Genomic DNA, 16,450 nt, shown 5'->3' with positions numbered 1-16,450 from the left:
TATTTCTTCTTTGTACAAAGTTTATCTGCTTTAACTTCTGGTTGCTCTTTCATGTGGAGGGAAGGACAGGGGCTGCAGGGGGAGCTGAGGGTCCATAGAGTCTTGGTGGCCAGGCCGTCCAGGGTAGAACATGCCACCATCTGCCCTTGACTCTCTGTATTCTGGAGAGTTCTAGAGAGGCTGCACCACCAGGGCCACTCCCAGCCCACCCCACTGGGCAGGAGGAGCCTCAGGGAGGGCACACTGACCTGGGCCCTGCAGCTGCCCAGGAACCCCCCTTCCAGGGGCCTGGGCCTGGAGGCCCTGGAGGCTGCCTCCTGGACCCGGCCAGGCTTCAGTCTGGGGATGGGGGCTCCTGTGCATGGGCCACCCCACCCTTGCACCGGCAGGAGCTCCCGAAGTCTTACAGGGCTTGCAAGAGGGTGGGAAAGGCTGGAGGAGGGATTTGAGAGGCGGAAATGTTGTCAGCCCTTCCCCGGAAACTCGAGCCCCTGGGATGTTACGCCTGGAAGGTGTGCTGACCCTGTGCTCTCAGTCTTCCTGACGCAACTGTCCTCCTAGATTATTGGCAAGCGCCTCCCGCCAGATCAACTCATCAGCCTCTTGCTAACCCTGTTTGAGGGCCTGGGAGACCCCGACAAGAACTGCTCCCGAGCCGCTACAGTGATAATCAACTGCCTGCTGAAGGAGCGGGCCAACGTGCTCCTGGAGAAGGTGGGGCCGGGCGAGGCTGGGGCGGGGATTGGCCGGGGTCGGGCATGGGCGTGGCCAGGGCCGGGGCGGGGCTCGTCAGGGGCCGGGTGTGGGCGTGGTCTTGTCTGGGACAGGCCAAGAGTGTGGGTGGGCGGGGCTGGGTAACTTGGGGCGCCCGACCCCACTCCCTCACCCCCAACACCTGCTCCGTTGAGGTTTGGCCCTCAGTGCTCCGCTCCTTTTCCCTGTGGGCCTGATTTGGACAAATCTTTCTCTTCTCTTTGAAGACAGAATTAAGTGAAAGTAACTGCTGAGAACTTAAGAGTAGAAAAGGCAATTGAGAGGGAAATGCCAGTGCCAGGGGCTATCACTTGGCACCGAGCCAGCACTGGCTGAGCTCCCTGGTCACATTGCTGGTGAAGACGCAGGTCCAGAGGGTCCCCAGGTGCCTGCACAGAGGGTTCCGTGGCGGGTCTGGCCCAGAGCAGAGGTGCCCGGGACACTCGGGTGCTGCCTTGCCTATCGCCTCTGAGTCCTCCTGGCCGTGAGCTCACGTGGCTGTCCACGTAGTTCCCAGACATGCATCGGCAGCCACCGTGACAGACGTGCCCAGGTCCTCGTAGGTGTAGGTCTGAGGCAGGCTAAAAGGGTCAGGGGATTTCTAGAATGCGTGTCCGTGAATCCTGGAGAGCCGATGGCCTGGCAGGTAGGGTCCCATGTGCCTAGAGGGAGAGTTAAGCTCCCCATTAAAGTGAAGCATAGCAGTAAAAAAGGGGGTTTGTCCTAAGCGCACGGCCTTGGGGGCTCGCACAGGCAGGAGCAGAGGGCCTTCCGACTCCAGAGTCCCTTATACCCCGCAGACGCCCTGCAGCACAGAGCGCGCCTCGGCACGCACCTTACGTAGAGCGGCCGCGTGTCTGCCCCGCATGGCGGCAGCCTGTGAGCCGGCGCCTCTCCCGGCCTGGCCCGAGCACTGCTCCTTCCCGCTGTGAGGGCCACGTCACTCACCCACCCACCTCCGTGAGCGCTTGGGGAGCTCCCAGTCTGAGCAGCGAGAGTGCTGCCAGAGTGCGGGTCCTTCGGACCTGAGGGTACATTTTGGTTGGAGACACACCCAGGAGAGCGACTGGGGCCTGCAGGAGAGGCCCCCGTGCAGCTGTCCCAGGGCTGTCAGATGGCGCTCCAGGCCGTTCAGCTCCCACCAGCACCGCCTGCAGCTCCCGCATGCCACGCCCCTGCCAACGCCGTTTCTGTCCTTTCCAGTGGGTGTGTAACGGCTTCATGGTCGAGTTTTGTTTGCGTTTCTCTGGTGGCTTATGAAGTGGAACACTTTTGCACATTTCCTGGCTATTCAGACGTCCTCTTCTGTGAGGACCCCAGTCTTACCCATTTTTCTTCTGGATTGTCTGTGCTTTTCTTATTGATTTGCGGAAGTACTTTGTATATTCTGGATACAGGTCCTGTATTGGATGGATATATCACAAATATCATCCCAGGGAGGGTGGGAGGAGCAGGAGTTGCCGGCGGAGGGGCCGCATGCCAAGGCAGCAGTGTGTGGTGTGATGCCTGGAGGGGAACATGTGCCATCGTGGCCACTCCTCCTGGGAGTGGAAGGGGGCTGGGGAAGGAGGAGGGAGGCGCAGGGCACAGCAGTGAGTCCTAGTCGGGGTTTGATGCGCCAAGGTTTGGATCTTATTTTGCATTCAGTGGGGCTTCCAGGTCAGATTGGAGTGGTAGAAAGGTGCCCTGGTGGCTCTGTGTGGGGGGAGGGGACAGACCAGGCCGCAGGCAGTGGCCACTGGTGGTTCTGGTGTGTGTATACACACGGCACATTTTGTTTGCTTTTTCATCTGTGGATGGACACTTGGGTTGCTTTCACCTCTTGGCTACTGTGAATAATGCTGCTATGAACATGGGTGTAATACGTATCTCTTCAAGATCCTGTTTTCTTTTGGGTAAATACCCAGAAGTGGATTTGCAGGATCATATGGTAGTTCTATTTTGAATTTTTTGAGGAACTGCCATACTGTTTTCCTTAGTGGCTGCACCAGTTTACATTTCCACCAACAGCACACAGGGGTTCCAATTTCTCCACATCCTCACCAGTACTTGTTAATACCTGTTTTCTTTTTTTTAATGTTTTATATGTGTATATATATATATATATATATATTTTACATAATGAAAGTTCTTCAGGAATGGACATTTTCCCCTAAGCCTCAGAAGTACAATATGGCATATTATTTTAATTAGCTAAAAGAGGAAATTAACAGACCTCTATAATTATTAATATTGGTAATATTCTTTCATTTAATATTTTTGTATATCAAGTGTCTCTATGTTAACTTGTATTCTGTTTCTCTAATCATGGTTTCCTTTAAATACCTGTTTTTTTTATAGTAGCCACCCTGATGGGTGTGAGGTGGTATGTCATGTTGGTTTTGACTTGCACTTCCCACGTAATTAGTGTCGTTGAGCATCTTTTGATATGCTTGTTGGCCATTTGTATGTCTTCTTTGGAGAAGTTTGCGTCCTTTGCCCATTTTTAAATCAGGTTATTTGATTTTTTTTGTTGTTGTTGAATTGTAGGAGTTCTTTATATATTCTGGATATTAACCCATTATCGGATATATGATTTGCAGATATTTTTCCCATTCCATAGGTTGTCTTTTCACACTCTTGACTGTGTCCTTTGATGCATAAAAGTTTTAAAGTTTGATATAGTTCCACATGCCTGTGTTTGCTTTTGTTGCCTGTGCTTTGGGTGTCACATCCAAGAAATCATTGCCAAGCCTAATGTCCTGAAGATTTCCCCCTGTTTTCTTCCAGGAGTTCCTTAATAGTTTCGGGTCCCACCCGTCCTTGATAAATCCAGGTGCCTCTCCCTGGGCCCAGCACACCGAGCCTGCTGCTGGCCTCTCAGGGAGCTGCTGGGCTGTCTCCTCCTGGCTCAGGCTCCCAGACACACTCAGCACACCCACCCCAGGTGCTGTGTTCCTGACTCACACCTTCAGCCTGTCTGCAACGTGCCACCTCTGTCTCATGTGACATGGCCACTGGCATCAGTACCCATGGGGGCCGTGGCGGGCCACCGTTTTCTTTCCTACCCTGAGAGCCTGGCAGGGGGACCCCCTAGAGACACCTGGACACTGTTGGACTTTGAGTTTGTCTGACACTAAATCAGAAAACGTGGTCCTAGCAAGTGACCCGTGACCGGGCCGAGCCCCTCTGCCAGCAAAGCCAGGCTGGTCAGGTGGAGGGCGGGACGGCATGCCGGGAAAGACCAGAGCCCTCTCAATAAACAGCGGGCATGGGAAGTGAAGCCGCTGCTGCAGAGACGCGCCCGGCAGGCGGTAAACACAGAGGCGCCGCCCAACCCAGCAGTTCCACTCCTAGGCGTGTACCCGGGAGAGGCGGGCCCATGCCCATGGGAACCTGTACGGACACGCGCCTGGCAGCCCAACCATGGCAACAACGCAGACGCCCATCAGTTAGTAGCTGGATCTGTCCGTTCAGTGAAGCACTACTCAGCAGCAGGAAGGGGTGACGGGCTGATTCCTGCCGCAGCGCGGAGGAGCCTGGAAGACACTTGGCAAAGTGAAAGAAACTGGTCACAAAAGGCCCCGTAGAGTGTGATTCCATTTCTCTGAAATGTTCAGAAGAGGCAAATCCAGACACAGAAAGTGGATTCGTGGTTGCCAGGGGTGGGGCGGGGGAACTGGGGAGTGACTGCTCGTGGAAATGAGGTTTCTTTTCAGGTGATGGAAATATTCTAAAATTGATGGCTGCACAACGCTGTGAATATACGAAAAACCACTGACTTGTACACTTAAAATGGGCGAAGTACGTGGTGCGCAATTATAGCTCCGTGAGGCTATTGTGAGGAAACAGTCTAGACCAGGTGTGAGGGAAGGTTAAAGGGCCCCCGCGGGGCTTGCCACCAAGAGGCGCGGGAGCAGGGCTGGTGAAGGTAAGTCTGGAGCAGCCCTGCAGGCCTAGGGTGCGGCCCCGGCTCACCAGTCCTGGGAAGCCTAGAACCCGGTGCCGATGCAGCCCCAGAGCCCGCCACGCCGGAGCACCTGGGCGCTGCCATCACGGTTCGCCAGAAGCAGATTCAAGCTGCTCACAGGCGCCAACGGGTACAGCTGCTGAAAAGAAAAGAATATGCAACAGCAAAGACGACATTAGAGAAGAAGATAGATAAGCCCAGTGAAACAATTAGGAATAAAGCTCTGCCAAGACAAGCCACAGAAAGAGAACCAACATCCAAGAAAGCAAAGTGAGAAAGGGTAAAACATATACATAAGAGATTCGACATACGATGAAGCATATCTACGGGCCACTATGGTCCAATGCACCTGAGAACCTGGGGTGACGGGGACAGGCTTCCGCAGGAAGGCCGCTCTCACCCGCGTCTGTGCAGGAGGCACACAAGTGCCTGAGTCCGCCAGGCCTGCACACCTTCAGGGGACCAGTGCCCCTTGTGGCCAAGAAAGCCCAGGAGCCTGGAGAGGAGCCGTGCCCCTCGCCCCGTTTCAGTGGCAGCCGTGGCCTGGAAGGTCCCAGCGCGTCTGTCTGCGAACGTCGCTGCGCCCACGGCTAACGGGCGGCACTGGCCCAGCGGCTGTGAAGGCTGCTCCAGCAAAGCACCACCTTCCCGCCCAGGTCCCCAGGCAGGAACACGGGGAGGCTATTTAGCGTGGCGGCCTGTCTTGTCAGGGAGACGCAGCTGGGCCGGCCGAGGGTCTGGGCAGGCGGGCGGGGGCAAAGCAAAGAGGTTCAGGTCCTTAGAAGGAGGTGCGGATGCCTGTGAGTTGGGCTATCAACCTTCTGGACTCGAGGTCATAAAAAGAAAACAGCCTCATTATGCTTACAAGTCCTTTGAGAAATGGCGGCGGCAGTGCCTCTCCCTGAGGCCCAGGCAGCACTGGACATGCAGCGCCGCCTCCCCTGCCGGGCGCCACGCCCCGTGCCCCCGCACCGGTCCCTCCCGCTGCTCCTGCGGCCCAGGCCCCCGGGCGGGTTCCTCACCAGCCCTGCCCAGGAGCCCAGGGTTGGCGGAGCCCACGGACTGCCAGCTGCCCGTCCCGGGGACCGTGTCCCTGGGGCCGTGTCCAGTGCTCTGTCATCAGCTTTCACCTTGCACCAGGGTGCTTCCCAGCTGCGCAGCCCACACCGTGGTGGGCGGCACCCCCGTGGCGCGGGGCCCACGATGGCGACCGTGCCCTGGTTGCCCGTCTGCGGCCTCTGCAGCAGCTGCAGCCCATGAAGCCTGCCTGAGGCTGCCGGCCCTCTCCCAGCCCAGCCGTGGCCTCAGTCTGGGCACAGGGCTCCACGCCCCTGTCCCTGTTCCAGCACACTGCACGGGAGGTGGTGTGGGAGCAGCGCAGCCCGCGTGTGTCCTGCCTCCAGGGACAGGCTGGGTCCCCCTGTCAGCCTCAGCGCGCACCCCGGTGGCCTTCCCCTCCCGCCCTGCCCTGCACACGCCTGTGTGTGTCTCAGCGCCTCCTCCCAGCAGGCCCCTCTTGGGTCCCTGTCACTTCCCGTGTGGAATGTGGGATTGCCTCCCTCGGCCCCGAGGGCTCTGGGGTCCTGCTCTCCATCGGGCGCCGGCAGCAGGGAGCTCTGATCTCACAGGACTTCCCTCCCCTCCCCTCGGCCAGCCAGCCTCCCCGGGGCCCCTGCGCCCTGGCCATGGGGGACTGGCCCCTGGTGTGGGTGTGTCCCCGCTGCAGGCCTCACCGCGGCTGCTTGCCCGCCCGCAGGTGCCCGAGATCGTGAGCGTGCTGCGCTCCAAGCTGCAGGAGACCCGCGGGGAGCACGTCCTGCAGGCCGCACAACACAGCGTGTACGTCCTGGCGGCCCGGCACCACGCCGCCGTGGTGTCCAGCCTTCTGGGAAGCCCCCTGCCCTTTGACAGGTACGTGGTGCCCACTAGCCTGCGGGGGTGGACGGGGCTCCAGCCACCTGAGCTCCACGTTCCGGGGTCACTCCCACCCTGGTGTGGTGTTCACGGGCCCCAGCCCCTCTGCGTGGGAGCCTGGAGACCCCGGCCCCAGACTGGGTGGAGACAGGCTCACTCTCATGGGCTGTGCTGGCCAGTCCTCAGGGCTGGTTCTCTGGAGGGCGTCCACCATCATCTGTGAGCAGACCCCTGGGGCCAGGCCCCCTCCTGGGTGGGGGAGATTCGTGGGGGGAAGGGGGGATTCGTGGTTGCCAGGGGCGGGGCAACGTATGGGAGCTCTGATCCGTCCCACACTTGCACCCCAGCCCCTGAGCTGCCATCAGTGACCCTCAAGTTGCCAACCTCGGGCTCTCAGGGCGGGACTTCTCCGCGCCAGGGCCTGTGCCCGGCCCTGTCTGTGCACCGCAGCCCCTGGGGTCCCCTCCCCTCGGTGGCCGTTGCTGTGGCCCCAGCGCTTCCAGAGCTCAGGGCCCGCTGCTCCTGCCTTTGCTGTCCATGGCCCGGGTGGAGGCCGGCACCCATGGCCTCCTGGAGGCCCCCGTGCGGGGAGGCACCACAGCCCTTCCCCGTGGCCACGGCCCGAGTGGCCGGACGCGCCTGCACCTGCCGTCAAGACGCGGGCTCGCGCGGCCTGCTCTGCTCTCACTTAGATGCCGGCGCCGCTCGGGGTCCCCGCTTCCAACGTGTGCGGCTTCTCCCCAGGTCACGTCTGTCAGCGTTTGCCGCCGTCGCCTCTCCTGGCCCGTCACTGTCAGCCTTTCTTTGCCCTCGCAGTTTAGGTGTGTTCCTTTTCCAGGGTAAATAGACGCTCTTGGTTGCTGACGTAGTTGGGGTTAAACCCACTGTCTTATTTTTTGTCTTCTCTGGGTCTTTTTTTTTATCTTCTTCATTGTCCTTTTTAGATTGACAGGGTCTTTTTCACAATTTCATCTTCCAATCAATTAGTTTGGAAGTTGCACACTCTGTGTTCTCCAACGGTGGCCCTGAGAACGACCGCGTGGGCACAGCGTCCCTGGGCAGTGCAGGCCTCTGCAGGGGCGGCCCCCCGCCCTGCCCGTCATTGTCACGGCTGCTCTGTGCAGGCAGCGTGTCTGCCCACGCACCCGCCCCTCGGCTCTGCGTCCCTGCCTTTCACGGGTGCAGCTCACACAGAGGAGCACGCACACTGCCGCAGGCCCTGGGGCCTCAGCCGCGCGCAGAGGGAGACGGGGCAGGCATCCAGCCCCCGCTAGGCTCCGTGCCCGCTCGGTCGAAACTCCCTGAAAGGTCGCCACCGTCTGACGGCTGTTGCCAGAGGTGTGCTTTGCCTGATCTTGAACGTGGTGGCAGTGGCGCCCTCAGGACTTTCTCCTGCTGCTTTTGCTGTCCTCGGGGCGCTGGGCGCTGCTGCCCCTCCTCTCCTGCTGTGCCAGCGCTTTGCGTGTTCATAGGAGCGGGGTCGTCAGGGCGGGGCGGGCACAGTGCGGCCAGGGCCGAATCTGCCCACCACCCGCTGCCTCTGAGCCAACGATGGGCTTTACACTTATAAACGGTTGGGGAAAAGTCAAAAGAATTATATTTCATGTCCGGAAAGTCATATGCAACTGGAATGTCCGTGTCCGTGGCGGCGTTCCGGGAGCGAGCACACCTTCGTTTCCTCGTCCGTGCCCGTGGCTGCCGTCGCCGCGTCACAGCAGAGCTGCCTGGTGTGCACAGACCGGGCGGCGAAGGGCCCTGGCGCCCTCCCACGGGAGTGCACCCTCCAGAGCCCCATGCGGCTCCTGGGGGCGACAAGCCCCACTTCTGTGCGTCTGAACACGCATTTATTCAGCTGTCCTTCTCGGAGGTGGTTTGCCAGAGTCTGGGACTCGAGCTGGGCGCATGCTTTCTTGGAGTCTGAGTAAGAGGACGTGTCCTTTTCTGGCTCCTGTGAGTCCAGGTGGTGCCGAGGTCGCGCGGGACATGCACCAGGCGCCCCTTGTCTATGGCGCTCTGCACCTTTGGGGGGTGGGGGGCGTGGGTGTCCATTCCTCATCCCGCCAGGCGGCTGCCGGGCTTCCTGAGCCTGTGAGCTGGTGTCTGTCATCAGCTCTGACCGGTTTTCAGCCCTCCTCTTCAGACACTCTCTCGAATGTCTGCCAGACCTTTTCGTCCCACCCCCTACATGTCTGGTTCTGAATTTCCGCCGTGATTGTTCTCTGCTGGGTTCTGGGTAACTCCCTCCGTTTATCTTCCAGTTCATTGTTTCTCTCTCCTGCTGTATCCAGGCTGGTGCCAAATATGTCACTGAGTGCAGGGTTAGGTGTCTCAATTCTTTTTTTTTTTTTGTCTTTTTGGCCACACCACGTAGCATGTGGGATCTAGTCCCCCGACCAGGGATCGACCCCGGGCCCCCTGCGTTGGGAGCACGGAGTCTTGGCCACTGGGCCGCCAGGGACGTCCCGGTGTCTCATTTCTAAAGGGCTGTTGGTCGGCTTCCAAATGTGCTCCATTTTTAGAATTTCTGGGTCCGGTTAGCTATCTGGAGGCTGTCACTTCTCTCTGTAAACGTGTGACGCACAGCCGCCTCCCCGTGTCTGAGCACCCGGGGTCTGCAGGCTGCTCGGGCCTCCTGCAGCCTCCGCCTGGCCTCGCTCACATGCCTGCCTGCCTTGGCCACGTGCTGCTCATTGCGGGAAGAGTGACTTGTAGGTGCCCCCGAGGCCCGGGGTGGCGCTGCCCCCTCCAAGGAAGCCCAGTGTCTGCTTCTGGCAGCGCCCAGGGGACGCCTCCTCTCCCTGCCCCCGTACCAGTGAGATCTTCTGCCCTTTATTGCCAGCTCTGCTCACCCCCGGGCCGCCTGATTACAGGCCACTGGGTCAGAGGAAGGGGTGAGTTCGGGTCTGAGGTCAGGGTGCCACTCGTGGCCTGGCTGGAGCTGAGGCTGGTGGCACGACAGGGGCCGACAGTGGCCTCGGGGTGACCATCCTCCTGCCCCGCTCCAGCCACACCTGCACCCTGTGGAGGGCGCTGGCCGTGGAGCCCGGCCTCGCCACACAGGTCCTGGGGCTGCTCCTGGAGAAGATGAGCAGGGACGTGCCGTTCAAGGAGAGCCGGGCCTTCCTGCTGAGCAGCGCACCTGACCGCGTGGCCACCCTGCCGCCCCTTGCGGTGAGTGGGCTCTAGGGCGGCACGCCTGGCCCGTCCTCCCTTCCCCCTGCTGGTCCAGGAGGCTGGTAAGGGGCCGCGTGGCCGCTGCGGGAGGGCCCCTCGGGGGGCCTGGGTGGCACCCCGCAGGCACCTGGCGGCTGACTGGGGCACCGGAGCAGGCGAGCTTGGAGCCCAGGCTTGTAAAGGCCCCGCAGGTGTTGGTCCCCAAGGGAGCGCACTCTGTTTCATCCTGCGGAAAAAAAATAAACCCAGCTTGGCAACGTTTCCACAGTAAAGCAGCTGTGAGAGTTTCCTCCTCCTCCCGCTAAAGCACCGAGAGCAGATGCTGGGAGCCCGTCCCCCGGCGGCCACACTGCCCTGGGCCTGCCTCCTGCCCCCGAGGACCAAGCTGGGCAGGGCTGAGCTCCTCGTCCCGCCCACCCGGCCGCCCCTCAGGCGCCTCCTCCTCCTCCCAGGGCCCAAGACCTCTGGGGACATGGGGTACCTGCTAAGGAAGTGGGGCTTCAGGCTAGTTTGGGTGCTGGGGTGCAGGGTCCAGCCTTCGCTGTGGCCGGCCTCGTTAGACCTGGCCCGGGGCGGGGAGGGCTGAGGCTGAGGTGGCACCGTCCCCAGGCCACCTGTGCGCTGTACGAGGTCGCGTCTGCCCCGGCGTCTGGGCCGGCGGTGCTGGAGCTCTACCCCCAGCTGTTTGCAGCGCTCCTGCTGCGGGTCAGCTGCACCGTGGGTGTCCAGCTGCCCAGGAACCTGCAGGCCAAGGAGAGGAAGAGCGCCAGCTCAGGCCTGGCCTCGCGGAGCCTCGAGCCCTGCAGGTAAGCGGGCCCCACCTGCGCCCCTGGCACCCTCGTCTGTGGGCAGCTGTCCCTGCTGGGAGTGCAGCTTCCCTGGGCTGCAGGAGGGATAGGGACAGTCGGGGCGGGGCTTCCTGGGGACATCAGACGGGTCGCGAACTGCGCCTTCTTTGGGAGGGCGGCGGAGCGTGAGGAATGCTTGGGCACGGCAGGGTCTGCGTGAGCCGCTCTGTGTCCGCGGTCTCAGTCTTCGGCTCCAAGTTCCGGCTCCTCCTACGCTTGACTGGGGCCCCCCACCTTCGGACAGAAGCTCTGCAGCAGCCTCCCTGCCTCCCCTGAGCGGCCTCTCGCCTGGGTTGGCCCCGGCCCCCAGCCCTGTTGGGGAGGGCCCAGCTGCCACACGGGTGATGCCGGGTTGGCTCAGAGCCAGGCCCTTGGTGCCACTGGCCTATGCGGGCACCTTCCCCTTGCCTCTCGTTGGGGTTTGGGGCCCTGGGTCCTGGGGCAGGAGCCTGGGGACGGCGGGGTGGAGCTGTTTCCGCTCCTGGGGACATTCCTGGTCCCCCTGGTGGCTCTTCAGGGCTCCAGACAGCTGTCTGGGGCCACAGGATGAGCAGAGGAAGCTGACGCCCCAGGGCCACCGGAGCCTGAGTGGCTGTCGGCCTGGCCGCCTCCCCGCCCTTCCCCAGTGTCTGGCTGGGGACACCCGAGGGACAGTCAGCTTGCCCCGCCCCACTGCGGGGCCGCCCCACCGCAGAACTGACGCGTCCACTCCAGCGAAGGCCGTGTGTCAGGCCTGGCCTGACTGCGCAGACCCGGTGGAAATGTGAACGGCCCAGCGGACGTGGCCCAAGCAACCCCGGGCCTAGCACACCGGCTCCAGCGCCGTGGTCTGAGCTGTGGGGCCTACAGCACCATGGCCCAACCAGGGGTTCTGGGGGGGCCACCCATGAGCCGGGATGTGTGCAGTGCCGGGCACAGGCCTCGGCTCTGACGGAGGCCACTAGCCAGCAAGTCAGACCCTTGCAAACGCCACCCCCCCAGAAAGCCTGGGCAGTAGGGCGAACAGGCAGGGGAGGCACCTCATCTGAATTGTCGACCTGCTCCTCGGCCAGACCTGCCCCTCACCACTGCCCGTTCGCTGTAGCCAGGTGGCACCTCTTTTGGGCCTTGAGGCCTGGAGCAGGGTGTGGAGCCAGGGGCAGAGCTGCTGGGCCCTAGCTGTGGCCCAGCCCTGCCCACACCGTGCGGGACTCCTTGGCGGGCACCGTGGGCATCTGCCCGGTGACCGCGTGGCTGGAATGGTTTTCTGTGCCTGCGGTCGGTGTGGGCGCCCCACATCCAGGGGCCCCCCAGTGTCTGGGCCTCCGCTGGGATTGCAGAGCTCCTGTGACAGTGGGAGCCACCTTCTAGTGTCTTCCCTGGGGCCGGGACCCAGCTGGGTATAGTCTGTGGACACACAGCCAGGGAGCTTGTCCAGCTGTCGTGGACACCAGACCCCGCCCCCCCCCCCCCACCAGGGACATCCCCACAGCCCTCATTCCACCCCGGGATGACCATGAGGATGGAGCTGGGCCGAGGTGGGGGCAGTGGGTTGTGTGCATACTGCTGGGCTCGGGGGAGTCTACCAGCATCTGCTTCCTGGGCTGCCAGGACCCCTGGACCAGGACCAGTCACGGGGCCTCCAAAAGCACGTCAGATTCCCCCACGCTCACCCCGCCCCTCCCCAGATGTGAGGCCTGTACTGTGCAGCTGGCAAGACCTGGCCCTCACGCTCCAAGCGCCTAGGCCCCCGGCTGCCCCCTGCACTGAGCCATCGAGGTCACAGGAAGACCCCGTGCAGCTGACGCCTGACGGCCCCGTGGAGGGTCCAGCGCACTGCCCTGGGGGTGGGCACGTGCCCTTGGGCCAGGAGCCCCAGGGACGGCTCCTACATTGACGCGCACTCACGTCTGAGGGCCCACGCGGGGCCTGACATGCGAGGCGGTCGATGTCAGGAGAGGGGATCAGCACAGGGGTGGGGGCTGAGGACGCCCTGGGGACCCTGATGTGCTGTCTCTCCGGGCCGCAGGCTGTGGTGTGAGTCTCTGCCAGGTCCAGGCTGGGCCAGCACTGCTGTCCCCAGTCCTGTCTGTGGGGTCCTGCCCCTGCTGCCTGCTCACTGGCAGCCCCGCACCCTCTGCCTGAGCTGGGGAAGGGTTCATCAAATGAGGAGGCCGGACGCGCAATTCCAGCTGGTTTCTGCCTCCTTGGGCCCCTCCTACAGGAGAGAGGGCCAGCTGGGCGTGGCAGACAGAGCTGCCTGGCCCAGGCAGGAGTCAGACCCTGATTTGCCTTTTGAGTTCATTTTTATGAAGGGTTTTCTCCATTTTCTTTTTCGTGTTTTTTTTTTTTTTAATTAAATGAAGGTCTTTAAGGCAGGTGTAAAGAGCAGCTGATTGTTATCCTAAAATTAATCTGAGGGCCTTGCCTGCTCCAGAGGGCCTTGGGGACACTACCTGCAGAGCCCCCAACTGCCCCTCATGGGGGTTGGGGAGACAGGAGCAGTCTGCCTGAGACCAGAGGGTCCACAGTGGTGCCCAGATGAGGGGGAGGGGAGAGCCCAGAGCCTGCGCCCCATAGGATGTTGCTGGTAGGGAGCAGGCTGGGTAGTCCCGGGACGTGTCTGCCGACGGCACAGAGGGAGGGGTGTGGGGGTGTGTGTGTGTATGCACGCGTGCGTGTCTGCGCGTGTGGGGCGCGGAGCTGGGAGCCCTGCCAGCCACAGCCGCACCCGTGTCTCCGCAGCTCCGCAGTGGAAGCGCTGCAGGCCGTGCTGCTCCGCGGCGGCAACGACGATGTGGTGCAACACGTGGAGCTGGAGGGGGGCTGGCAGCTGCTCAGGACCTCGGCCGGGCACGAGGAGGGGGTCACCCGGCTGGCCAGGTGAGCAGGCCGGGCCCGCGCACCCCAGCTCTGGTGCTGGCTGGGCTCTAACAGGCCAGGTCCCGTTCAGGTACCATCCGGGGGCCCCCAGTGGCACCTGGGAGGGGCCCAGCATGAGGAGCAGGTGCGTGGGGGCAGCGGGGAGGCTGTGAAGGCAGCTGTGGTCTCCAGGCGCGGCGGGCTGGGAGGGGCGCATCTGGAGGGGGAGGACGTGCAGGGCCCGGCAGCCGGGTGGGGGGCTCACGGGCTGGAGGGCACAGACAGTGCAGGTTGGGAGGCAGAAGTGCCCCCAGGTCCACATGGGAGTGGGAGGTGCTCGGGGAAGGCCTGAGGCCCCAGCCCTGCCCAGTGTAGCCTCCTTCCCAGCGCCATGGCCAAGTTCGCGGGCCCCCGGCTGCCCCTGATGATGAAGGCGCTCTTCGCCACACAGAGCAGTGTGTACGAGATCCAGAGGGTCAGCTCCACAGCCTTCCTGGCCGAGGTAGGAGCCACGTGCTCTGGATCACGCATAGGGGCCTGGCGGGGCAGCGGGGAGCCCTCCCCCACAGGCAGGCTCAGGCCTCCCCCTGGGAAACCTGCCCCAGGCCATGGCAGCGGGGGCCAGGGTGGGGCTGGGTCAGGAGTTCCGGGGAGGCCAGGAGCCCAGGCTTGGCATACAGGCCTCAGCTGGCCTTTGCCACGCCCACTCCTCAGAGTGACCTGCGACTGGGAGGGCTGCCCAGTGCAGTGGAGGGGAGGGGGCGGGGCGAGCCTGGGGTTAGTGGGGCAAGGGTAGTCAGAGCACCTCTGCCCCCAGCTGCTTAGCAGCAACATGGTGAACGACCTGATGCTCCTGGAGTCCCTGCTGGACAACCTGCTGGCGCGGCAGAAGGACACGTGCGCCCGTGTGCGAAGGCTGGTACTCCGGGGCCTGGCCAACATTGCCTCGGGCTCCCCGGATAAGGTGAGGGGCTGGCCAAGCCCTCTGGGGCCCTGTCCCCGGGAGAGAGACAGCAGAGCTGCAGCCAGTGAGGAGACCCAGGTGGACACGGTGCAGGCGGTGGGCATGGGCATGGAGATGGCACCGGGAGGGTGGGGGGCTGGGCCATTCCACGGCATGACCTGGGCACACAGGTGTGTGTGGCATCCCCAGGTACGGGCCCATGGCCCCCAACTCCTGACGGCCATGATCGGTGGGCTGGACGACGGTGATGACCCGCACAGCCTGGTGGCCCTGGAGGCCATGGTGGGCCTCGCGAGGCTGCTGGACCTGGTGGAGGCCTGGGACCTGCGCGCGGTGCTGCTGCACGTTGCCATCCGCATCCGGCCCTTCTTCGACAGCGTAGGCCCCGCCAGCCCCGCCAGCCCCGCCCCTGGCCATGCCAGCCTGGCTCCTGCCCTTTCCTCTCCAAGCCCCGCGAGCCGTGTCACCACCGCACCCTCGGGGCCGGGCCCCTGGGTCGACGGATGGGCAGTTCTGGGGAGGGCCCCATGGGGTGACACCTGCTGCCCACCACCCCGCCCCAGGAAAAGATGGAGTTCCGTTCTGCGTCCATCCGCCTCTTCGGGCACCTCAACAAAGCCTGCCAGGGGGACTGCGAGGATGTCTTCCTGGAGCAGGTTGTTGGCGGGCTGGCACCCCTGCTGCTGCACCTGCAGGACCCCCAGCCCCCAGTGGCTACTGTGAGTAGCCAGGGGGGATGGGCAGGCCGGGCCAGACTCACTCACTCAGGGACTCAGAGCTCAGCCTGTGCCCTGCAGGCCTGCAGGTTCGCCTTGCGCATGTGCGGCCCCAACCTGGAGTGTGAGGAGCTGGCAGCCATCTTCCAGAAGCACCTGCAGGAGGGCCGGGGCCTGCACTTCGGAGAGTTCCTCAACACCACCTGCAAGCACCTGGTGAGGGGCGGGGCGGCAGGGCAGGGGCGGGGCGGCAGGGCCGGGGCGGGCCCTGAGACTGAGGGCCTCTTGCAGATGCACCACTTCCCCGACCTGCTGGGCCGCCTGCTGAGCACCAGCCTGTTCTACTTCAAGAGCAGCTGGGAGGACATCCGCGCTGCGGCCCCCATGCTCACAGGTGAGGCGGCCCTGGGCCCCCCTCCCGCTGCCCGCCACGCAGACCCTGACCCCGGCCCCGCCCCCACAGGGTTCCTGGTGCTGCACGTGGAGGCTGAGCGCCGGCCGCAGGTGGACCTGGAGCAGCTCCTGGCGGGTGAGCCCCAGTCCTGGGGGCCCCGCCCCCCACGGCGCGCTGGGCCGCGCTGACCCTGTGGGCACCGGGGGGACTAAGTGATTTTCCTGGATTTCAAGGATTTTTTCCCTGTCACTGGTGACCTCATCGTCTCTAGTAATTCACGGAAACTTCTTAACTGTTCCAAAAGAGCTTAAAAAACACTAAAAAAGGAAAAACTATCTTTCCGTTGGCTCCTGAGCCCTCCCGGCAGAGGCCTGTCTTACGAGGGCGGTGGGCGGGCGGCCCCCACGCACAGGGTGGGGTGTGAGCCTCGGGGTCCTGGCCCCCAGGCTCAGCGCGCCAAGAAAGGGGGGTTCAGCCTTAGCCGCAGCTGCTAGCGGGGTGTGGGCGGGACCACGGGCTCAGACTTTTAGTTCTCAGAGGGCCGCAGAGGAGCCCCCAGCAGCGGCTCCCTGTCCCCCAGCGCTCCAGCTCCTGCTCAAGGACCCGGCCCCCGCGGTGCGCGTGAAAGCTGCTGAGACTCTGGGCCGCCTGGTGAAGTTCGCCTGAGGCTCCCGTGGCACCGCTGCCCCTACACGCAATACCGGCCTCGCTGGCCCGAACCGAACCTCTGAGATGGGGCCCTAAGGAGCCCCCTGCCCGAGGGGAGCCCCCGGGCCCACACAGCAAGGGAGGGCTGGGGCCACGAGGGTGGGCAAGTCGCTGTCCCCCCCTTCCCAATAAAGCCATTTGCTGCTCAGCAGGTGCCGCCATGACGTGGCCTCTCCTTCTGGGCAGGTC

The 16,450-nt window shown here is 63.0% G+C and overlaps 1 protein-coding gene across 9 annotated transcripts in view; it reads left to right on the top strand.

Annotated features, from left to right (window-relative positions):
• MROH1 (maestro heat like repeat family member 1) overlaps positions 1–16,412 on the top strand; it is a 67,963-nt gene extending 51,551 nt beyond the window's left edge. For 2 of the 9 annotated variants that reach the window (XM_082363927.1, XM_082363926.1), the window contains 13 exons: positions 562–714; positions 6,459–6,613; positions 9,622–9,787; positions 10,400–10,596; positions 13,363–13,500; positions 13,867–13,981; positions 14,297–14,539; positions 14,633–14,821; positions 15,007–15,162; positions 15,220–15,375; positions 15,451–15,553; positions 15,623–15,688; positions 16,101–16,412. In XM_082363927.1, the coding sequence (XP_082220053.1) occupies positions 562–714; positions 6,459–6,613; positions 9,622–9,787; positions 10,400–10,596; positions 13,363–13,500; positions 13,867–13,981; positions 14,297–14,539; positions 14,633–14,821; positions 15,007–15,162; positions 15,220–15,375; positions 15,451–15,553; positions 15,623–15,688; positions 16,101–16,219 (1,956 nt within the window). In that variant the 3' untranslated portion in view covers positions 16,220–16,412. Of the gene's footprint in view, positions 1–561; positions 715–6,458; positions 6,614–9,621; positions 9,788–10,399; positions 10,597–13,362; positions 13,501–13,866; positions 13,982–14,296; positions 14,540–14,632; positions 14,823–15,006; positions 15,376–15,450; positions 15,554–15,622; positions 15,689–16,100 lie in introns of those variants that run through there. The other 7 variants (XM_082363930.1, XM_082363929.1, XM_082363932.1 and 4 more) reach the window with 6 other exon arrangements.
• Positions 16,413–16,450: the final 38 nt, after the last annotated feature.

The sequence above is a fragment of the Balaenoptera borealis genome, assembly GCF_965194805.1.
Source record: "Balaenoptera borealis genome assembly, chromosome: 17".
In the NCBI taxonomy this organism is placed as follows: Eukaryota; Metazoa; Chordata; class Mammalia; order Artiodactyla; family Balaenopteridae; genus Balaenoptera; species Balaenoptera borealis.
Note: the sequence above shows the minus strand (reverse complement) of the source record. Positions and strands in the feature narration are given on the sequence as shown.